The following is a 10,032-nucleotide window of genomic DNA, read 5'->3' as shown; positions in this document are numbered from 1 at the left end:
TTGAATAAACATTGTTCCCAATGTGGAATAGATGTTGAATTGACGTCTTTGCCCAGTGGGAGGATTTTACAGCTGAGTTTTCATTCATCACACTGACACCTATTGGTCAGTGTGTTTTCCAGTGTCAGTCATTACCACCCATCACACCACATACCGTTGAGTCCCATTTTGGTGGGAATGAATTAGCATAGTGCGACATCTGACTGCAGGATGATACATGGAGCATTCCTCATGAAGCTGGTTGAGAGAATGACAAGAGTGTGCAAAGCTGTCATCAAGGCAAAGGGTGGCTACCTTGAAGAATCTCAAATCTAAATTATATTTTGATTTGTTTAACCCTTTTTTGGTTACTGCATGATTTGATTCCATATGTGTTATTTAGAAGTTTTGATGTCTTCACTATTATTCTACAATGTAGAAATTACAAAAAATAAAGAAAAACCCTGGAATGAGTAGGTGTCCCCGAACCTTTGACTGATACTGTATATCAGGTCCTTCCCCTCATCCCTCCGGTTGTGTGTGTGTGTGTGTGTGTGTGTGTGTGTGTGTGTGTGTGTGTGTGTGAGAGAGAGAGAGAGAGAGAGAGAGACTACATATACATCCCAACTAGGATGCTGGTGTTCAGAGGCACACCTGGACAGTTGGTTAACTGGACTGCACCCCCCTGTATACTTTATTGAACAATCAGAGGTGAGTTTCTTCCTCTTTTCTTTATCGTGCTTGATCTCGCTGGACAGTTTGAATTACCATCAAGTTTGTCATGTTTTGTTTACCCAGATTTTCTGTTCTTTTATGAACTGATTTTGTGTGGGAAGTATAGGGTACCTCTGAGACCTATATGAAAAAGTGAGGAACTGGTAATTGTAATTCTCAGAGTCAAATATTTTGTTTTACAGGTGAAGATCGGACAAATCCTAAACCAGGAAAATTTCCTCAGTAAGTATTTTTCTTAAAACTTCTTCAGGATTGGTGGGTCCAAAATAAAAAATCAAACGTTCAATTTTTTTATGTTATTATTACAATTTGCATACATACAAAAAAACATAAATATGTAGTGTGTGTATGCGTCTTTCACTTACACATACATGTCAGTACAGACACACAATAAGTAGGTAACATGGGGGAGAGGTTGTGCTGTAAAATGCTGCATTATTATTATTTTTTAACCAGGTATGCTGTTCACTTGCGCTATATGAGATGGAATGGAGTACCATGCAATCATGGCTCTGTATAATAGTATAAGATTTCATGAATTTGTTTTGGATTGTGGGGATTGTGGGGATTGTGAAAAATCTCCTGGTTGCATTTCTGGTGGGATAAGTGTGTGTGTTGGGGCCGCAGGTAGCCTAGCGGTTAAGAGCGTTGGGCCAGTAATTGAAAGGTCGCTGGTTCCCTGAGCTGACTAGGTGAATAAATATGTAGATGCTCCCTTGAGCAAGGCACTTAACCCTAATTGCTACTGTAAGTCGCTCTGGATAAGATAACCTGATAAATGACTAAAATGTAAGTTGTCTAAGTTGACTATGCAAACACGTTGGAATTTCCAACAGTCAGTCTTTCCTCAACTCTTAGCCAATAGAGACTGGCATACATACTATTAATATTAGCCCTCTGATTACAATGAAGAGCAAAACGTGCCGCTCTGTTCTGGGCCAGCTGCAGCTTAACTACTGTATGTCCTTCATTGCAGCACTTGACAATATGACTGGACAGTCATCAAGAGAAGCTAAAAATAGAGCCTGCAGGGCTTGCTTTGTGGAGTGTGGTGTCAAAAAACCATAACACTGAATATCCCTTTGAGCATGGTGAAGTTATTAATTACACTTTGGATGGTGTATCAATACACCAGTCAGTACAACACAGCCATCCTTCCTAACTCAGTTGCTGGAGAGGAAAGAAAACTGCTCAGGGATTTCACCATGCGACCAATGGGGACTTTAAAAGAGTTAGAGTTTAATGGCTGTGAAAAAACTGAGGATGGATCAACATTGTATTTACTCCACAATACTAACCTAATTGACAAAGTGAAAAATAGTAAGCCTGTACAGAATTAAAATATTCCAAAACATTTAATACTGCATTTTTTAAAAGCAATTATCTTTTTGTCCTGAATACAAAGTGTTATGTTTGGGGAAGATTCAACACAATACATCACTGAGTACCACACATATTTTCAAGCATGGTGGTGGCTCTATCATTGTAACGGCTGTCTGAGGAAGAAGTGGACCAAAATGCGGCGGAGTTAGGGTTCGTCATATTTAATTCAATGAACACTATGCAATTCACAAAAACAACAAAACTGACAGCCAACACAATCCTGTCAGGTGCAACCACAATGACAAGAACAATTACCCACAAAACACAAAGGAAACGTAGGCAACTTATGTGTGACACCCAATCAACCACAACCCTCTACAGCTGTGCCTGATTGGAAGTCACACGGCCAAAATCAATGAAACAAAAAAACACACACTCCCTTCTGCCACGTCCTGACCCAACTACACCCTCTACTGGTCAGGACGTGACAGTACCCCCCCGGGATGCACCTAAAAAAGGAAATCACAAGAAAATCCCCAATACCCCAACAAAAATGAACACCTAAACAATAAGGGAGGGAAGGGAGGGTGGCTGCCGTCACCGACAGCACTGTGCTACACCCTCCCTCTCCAACCCACCTATCCTGGAGGTGGCTCAGGTGCAGGACGTGGACCTCGCTCCACCTTCGGCATCGCCCACTTTGGTGACGCCGATAGCTGCGCCGGGCAGACGGGCCACTCGGGCTGACCCTGGCAGACGGACCACTCTGGCTGAGTTGGAAGACATGCGGGCCACTCGGGCTGGGCCGGAGGACAGGCGGGCCACTCGGGCTGGGCCGGAGGGCAGGCGGGCCACTCGGGCTGGGCCGGAGGGCAGGAGGACCACTCGGGCTGGACCGGAGGGCAGGCAGGGCACCCTGGCAGAACCGGGCAGTCGGGCCACTCTGGCAGAACCGGGCAGTCTGGCCACCCTGGCAGAACCGGGCAGTCTGGCCACCCTGGCAGAACCGGGCAGTCTGGCCACCCTGGCAGAACCGGGCAGTCTGGCCACTCTGGCAGAACCGGGCAGTCTGGCCACTCTGGCAGAACCGGGCAGTCTGGCCACTCTGGCAGAACCGGGCAGACTGGCCACTCTGGAAGCTCCGGCTCAGGATTCACCAGGCTGGGGAGACATAACGGAGGCCTGGCTCTGGGCGCAGGCCCTGGACTCACCAGTCTGGGAAGACCCGCTGGAGGCCTGGTTTGAGGAGGTGGCACAGGAGAGACCAGGGTGGAGAGACCCACTGGAGGACTGGTCCGTGGAGGAGGCACGGGCTTGACCAGGATAGGGAGATCCACTGGAGGACTGGTCCGTGGAGGAGACACGGGCTTGACCAGGATAGGGAGACCCACTGGAGACACGGGCTTGACCAGGATAGGGAGACCCACTGGAGTACTGGTCCGTGGAGGAGGCACGGGCTTGACCAGGATGGGAAGACATGCAGGAGGCTTGGTTCTGGGCGTAGGCACAGGACGTGCAGGGCTGGGAAGACATGCAGGAGGCCTGTTTCTGGGCGCAGGCACAGTCTTTACCAGACAACCAGCACGCACCTCAGGACGAGTATGGAGAGCTGCCTCAGGTGACGTCATTCCCACGACACGCTCATTAGGGCGAATGCCGTACTTTATGCACCACACTAGCAGCTCTCTCATCTCTCTCTCTCCTAATTTCCCCATTAACACCGTCACAGTCTCTGCCTCATATCCCTCGCTCACCTCCAATGTCATCCCGACTGGCTTTGGTTCCGACCTCAGCTCCACCGAATGTCCCGTGTGCCCCCCCAAAAAAAATTATTGGGGCTGCCTCTCGCGATCGTTGCGCTCTCTCTCCTCGTAATAGCGCCTCTCCGCTCTTGCCGCTTCAATCTCCCGCTGCGGGAGGCGATAATCCCCAGCCTGAGTCCATGGTCCCTCTCCGTCCAGGATCTGTTCCCAAGTCCATTGGTCCATCACACTGCACTCTTGCTGCTCCTTCCTCTTCCGCCGCTTGGTCCTGGTTTGGTGGGTAATTCTGTAACGGCTGTCTGAGGAAGAAGTGGGCCAAAATGCGGCGGAGTTAGGGTTCGTCATATTTAATTCAACGAACACTATGCAATTCACAAAAACAACAAAACTGACAGCGAACACAGTCCTGTCAGGTGCAACCACAATGACAAGAACAATTACCCACGAAACACAAAGGAAACGTAGGCAACTTATGTGTGACTCCCAATCAACCACAACCCTCTACAGCTGTGCCTGATTGGAAGTCACACGGCCAAAATCAATGAAACAATAATACACACATTCCCTTCTGCCACGTCCTGACCCAACTACACCCTCTCCTGGTCAGGACGTGACAATCATTTTATAAGCATGCTTGTCATTGGCAAGACTAGGGAGTTTTTTGGGGATAACAAGAAACGGAATACAGATAAGTAGACAGGCAAAATCCTAGAGGAAAACCCAATTCAGTCTGCTTTCCATCAAACAATGAAATGCAAATTCACCTTTTAGCAGGTCAATAACCTAAAATATAAGGCCAAATATACACTGGAGTAGCTTACCAAGACGACATTGAATGTTCCTGAGTGGCCTACTTACATTACAGTCTTGACTTAAATCGGCTTGAAAATGATTGTCTAGCAATGATCAAGAAACAACTTGACAGAGCTTGAAGAATTTAAGAACAATGTGCAAATATTGTACAATCCACGTGTCACATCCTGACCCTAGTAAGATGTCATTTTCTATAGTATAGTAGGTCAGGGCGTGACAGGGGGTGTTTTGGGTGGTTTGTCTATGTTTTCTATTTCTATGTTTAAGTTCTAGTTTTTCTATTTCTATGTTGGGTTCTTTGGGATGATCTCCAATTAGAGGCAGCTGGTCCTCGTTGTCTCTAATTGGAGATCATATTTAAGTAGGGGTTTTTTCCACCTGTGTTTGTGGGTTATTATATTTTGAGTAGTGTTTGTTTCTCTCTGCATCATGGTTTGTTATTTTGTCAATTCAGTTATTTGTGTATTTGCAAAGTTTCACGGATTAAATAAATTGTGGAACTACAAACACGCTGCACCTTGGTCCACTCCTTTTGACAGTGTGACACCACGTGTGCAAAGCTCTTAGAGACGTACCCAGAAAGACTCAGCTGTCAATAACTTTGTCATTATGGGGTATTGTGTAGATGAGTGAGAATTATTTTGTTTTATCCACAATGAATTTTTGGGCATGAATACCGTTTGAAGGCTCCGTAGGTCTGAGCTAATAGAATCTCATAAATGTTTGTTGAAATTGTGTGTATTCATCTTTTTCTTTCTTTATGTCAAAGGTTGGACATTAACCTGTCTGGCGCATGTGGGACGAATTTGTCCCACCTACGTAACAGCCACTTCAATCCAGTGGCGCGATTTTTGAATCGTTTGAAATACTATTACTTCAATCTCTCAAACATATGACTATTTTACAGCTATTTAAAGACAAGAATCTCGTTAATCTAACCACACTGTCCGATTTCAAAAGGCTTTACAACGAAAGCAAAACATTAGATTATGTCAGGAGAGTGCCCAGCCAGAAATAATCAGACACCCATTTTTCAAGCTAGCATATCATGTCACATAAAACCAAACCACAGCTAAATGCAGCACTAACCTTTTATGATCTTCATCAGATGACACACCTAGGACATTATGTTATACAATACATGCATGTCTGTTCAATCAAGTTCATATTTATATCAAAAAACAGCTTTTTACATTAGCATGTGACGTTCAGAAAAAGCATACCCCCCGCAAACTTCCGGGGAATTTACTAACAGTTTGCTAAATTACTCACGATAAACGTTCACAAAAAGCATAACAATTATTTTAAGAATTATAGATACATTACTCCTCTATGCACTCGATATGTCCGATTTTAAAATAGCTTTTCGGATGAAGCACATTTTGCAATATTCTAAGTACATAGCCCGGCATCACGGGCTAGCTATTTAGACACCCGGCAAGATTAGCCTTCATCAAAATCACATTTCCTATAAGAAAAATGTTATTACCTTTCTTGTTCTTCGTCAGAATGCACTCCCAGGACTTCTACTTCAATAACAAATGTAGGTTTGGTCCCAAATAATCCATCGCTATGTTCCATCAACTACGTTTTGTTCGTGAGTTCTAGACACTATCAGAATACTAAATCACGGTCACGAGCATTGCGCATGGCGTGACAAAAATGTCTAAATATTCCATTACCGTACTTCAAAGCATGTCAACCGCTGTTTAAAACCAATTTTTATGCCATTTGTCTCGTGGAAAAGCGATAATATTCCGACCGGGAATCTGCAATGAGCCTAAACAGCCGACTGAAATTTCTCCATGGGGGCGAATCGCGCACGCGCCTCATTGCATTGACACCTAATGGGACACTTGGAAAAGGCGATAATCTGTTTCAGCCAGAGGCCGCCTCGTCATCATTCAGGTTTTTCCCGGGTTCTGAGAGCCTATTGGAGCCCTAGGAATTGTCACGTTACAGCTAAGATCCTTACTCTTCAATAAACAGATGCAAGACGCACGACTCCTTGTCAGACAGGCCACTTCCTGTATGAAACCTTGTCAGGTTTTTGCCTGCCATAGGAGTTCTGTTATACTCACAGACACCATTCAAACAGTTTTAGAAACTTTAGGGTGTTTTCTATCCAAACCTGAACAATAATATGCATATTCTAGCTTCTGAGTTGGTGTAGGAGGCAGTTAAAAATGGGAACATATTTTTTCCAAAATTCTCAATGCTGCCCCCTAGCCCCAACAGGTTAAGTCCCAGCCAACATCACATCTAGTCCTTTAAAATGCTGAGTTGTCTATTGTCTTTATATATCTATATTTTTCTTACCCTTTTTTCTCCCCAATTTCATGGTATCCAATTGGTAGTTCACAGTCTTGTCCCATCGCTGAAACTCCCGTACGGACTTGGGAGAGGCAAAGGTGGAGAGTCATGCGTCCTCCTAAACACAACTCAGCCAAGCCGCGCTGCTTCTTGACACAATCCCCGCTTAACCCAGAAGCCAGCCGCACCAATGTGTCGGAGGAAACACCATACACCTGGCGACCATGTCAGCATGCATTGCGCCCAGCCCACCACAGGAGACATTAGTGCGCGATGGGATAAGAACATCCCTGCCGGCCAAACCCTCCCTAACCCGGACAACACTGGGTCAATTGTACGCTGCCCCATGGGTTTCCCGGTCGGCTGCGACAGAGCCAGGATCTCTAATGGCACAGCTAGCACTGCGATACAGTGCCTAAGACCACTGCGCCACTCAGAAGGCCTGTTTATTATCTTTTCTTGTGTCTAAAAACGTTTTTTTTTGTATTTAACTACAAAAGTCTTCTACAAATTCCAACGATTTAATGTATTTTTAAAGCTACAATTTGTAACTTTTTTGGGCAACCAAATTCACATAGAAATGTGAGTTATAGATCTTTCCCGTTGAAAGCAAGTCTAAGTGGTGGTAGATCGGTTATTTGTGTTATTTCTACATTTCCCATTCAAAAGTTTCCTTTTTGTGTCTTTTACGTTCGGTTTTGTACACCGGCTTCAAACAGCTGAATATACAATATTTTGGCTTATGGGAAATATATTTCACTGTGGTTTAGATGATACAATAATTTTCTACACCAGGGGTGTCAAACTCATTCCATGGAGGGCCAGGTGTCTGCAGGTGTTTGGTTTTTATGTTTCTTCCTCTTTCTCTTTCAGACATTAACATATTTGAAGATTCTTTGAAGACCTAGTTGGACGTTAGTCTGTGACAAAGCCCTCAAAATGACCAGTGTGGCAGAATGGCTCCTGCAGAACAAGGACAATTTAGAAAAGGGGATCGAGATCATGGGACAGGCCTCTGCGGTCCTGGTAGCCACTGTGGGCCAGTTCCATCCCATCCTGGAGGCTGTATTCCAAGCATCCTATGAGATCTTCAGCAACCCAGAAGGACAGCACACCAAGTACCTGACTGAGCAGTTCTTCAAAGTCAACCAGAATTTGAGACGCATCGTGGCTGAGGAAGACCAAATCTCCCGGGAGCTGCAGAAGACGTCCTTGAATAAGCAGAACTTTAACTGGGAGGCACAAATTCTCAACCAGTACAAGAAGTTTGAGGAGTTTTTCAATGCCAAACCCAGTTTAAAAAAAGAAAAAATGGATGAATTCCTCTTAACTTATGAGGTCTTGAATAAAGACATGAACCTGGACGCCCTCTACAATGCTTTTACTGGGAATTCCTCAGGTGGCTCCATGCTGCAGACAGTGGTTGACACAGAACAATTTAATAGAAGTGCGGTTGAAGATTTCTGTGAGATTCTTAAGAAGCTCTTTCTGAAGGGCATCATTGCCTTCATGGGTTACAACAGCCTCAAGAAAAAGGATGTGGGGGATCAGATGCTGAAGAAGTGGCTTAAGCAGATGGAACAAGTTGAGGAGAGCATGAAAAAAGTGATTGATGATATCATTGATAACTTCGCCCCAAGAGCCAAAGAGGACATGGTAAAACAGCTTGAGGAGATACCTGACACTGTTGGCCTTGACTTCACCGAATCCATATTGGACACTCTTAAGAATAAATATTACTGGGTGAGCTGGTCTATCAGGGTCTTCAATGACAAGGAGCGCATTTTCTTTTTCAACTGGCTAGCTGGAAAGAAGTACCATTGCAGTGAAGGAGGATCTCATTTCTTTGAGGTGATGACCAAAAACAACATCAAAGTGGTGATCTCTTTCAGTGTTCAACCTAAGCTTATCAACATGGATCTGATCAAAGAACAGATTGAGGGGCAGAAACTGAAGAGGAACATCATGGATGTGGCTCAGGTCCTCAGCAGAAGACTCCCCAACTGCCAGGTGCATGCTGTCAGCGCCTATAAGAAAGTGGTGGAGAGCAACAACTTCAAAGAGGGTTGTTTCTACTATGGAAAACACCAAAACGTGTACATATGCGTTCATCCTAATTAGCCTTTTGTTTCGCAGTGCAATGGAAAATAGAGTAGTTATGAGGAAAACTAGGAAGAAAATGCATGAATGCTTATATATAAGTTAGAGGTGTTTTTATTGATATCTAAAACATAGCTGATGCTTTAGCTGATGATTGTGGAAAATGTAATCTCTTGTTTATTTGTTTATCGACCTTGTAGATTTTTGTGTAGTTTGATAGGTCAAACTATCTTGATTTTTATGTGTATAAGAATGTATATGAGACCTTTCATGGGTATCTACTCCTACCAAAGAGAATAGTAAGATACCTTATTTTACCCACATTCCAGTATTTAATTATGACCATACTACAAATTAGTACACCAACTAGCGTAATAAAATGATTTATGTAAGCCTACTGCAGACAACTATTTATCCTCCTCAGTGTACTGAGGACCTAATCAAGCTTCTTTTGAAATTGCAATTTATTGATCAACTACACTGTCCAGATCTATAGCAAAAACTGTTAAAAGAGCCTTAAAACATTACATCTCTTTCTCTAGTCATACATTTCACATTCTTTTTACAGCTTTAATTTCTCATTTGTATTGTCTTGTTTTATAATAAACCACAATATAAAGGCCATTGTGATTGTCATCATTAAGCGGTTGTAAATTAGGATTTGTTCTATTGTTCTATGTTCTATTTCTCTGCAGTTGAGGAAATGTGCCTAATTGTCATGATAACATAATTTTAGAGGGTACTGTATGTAGAACTTATAAGCAGAAGTACATGCAGTCGTAAACATTGATAATGATAATATGACAGTTTATTGCTTACATTCATCCCTAAAAAAATCATCAGCTCAAACATTTTTTTTTTAAATCGGCAAATGTTAATATTGTCTTATACCTTTGTCAGTTATTTGCCAAAGGATTGCACACTGTGTAGAAAATCATTATGAACACCTGCTCTTTCCATGACATGGACTGACCAGGTGAATCCAGGTGAAGCTACGATCATTGTT

General features: G+C 43.5%; 1 protein-coding gene across 1 annotated transcript; it reads left to right on the top strand.

Annotated features, from left to right (window-relative positions):
• Positions 1-608: 608 nt before the first annotated feature.
• Positions 609-9,650, top strand: LOC115177234 (uncharacterized). Its single transcript, XM_029737828.1, has 3 exons — positions 609-690; positions 897-936; positions 7,800-9,650. The coding sequence occupies exon 3, from the start codon at positions 7,866-7,868 to the stop codon at positions 9,045-9,047; it is 1,182 nt and encodes a 393-aa protein (XP_029593688.1). The 5' UTR covers positions 609-690; positions 897-936; positions 7,800-7,865; the 3' UTR covers positions 9,048-9,650.
• Positions 9,651-10,032: the final 382 nt, after the last annotated feature.

Source organism: Salmo trutta, chromosome 37, assembly GCF_901001165.1.
Source record: "Salmo trutta chromosome 37, fSalTru1.1, whole genome shotgun sequence".
Lineage (NCBI taxonomy): Eukaryota > Metazoa > Chordata > Actinopteri > Salmoniformes > Salmonidae > Salmo > Salmo trutta.
This window is presented reverse-complemented; position numbering and strand designations above follow the sequence as displayed.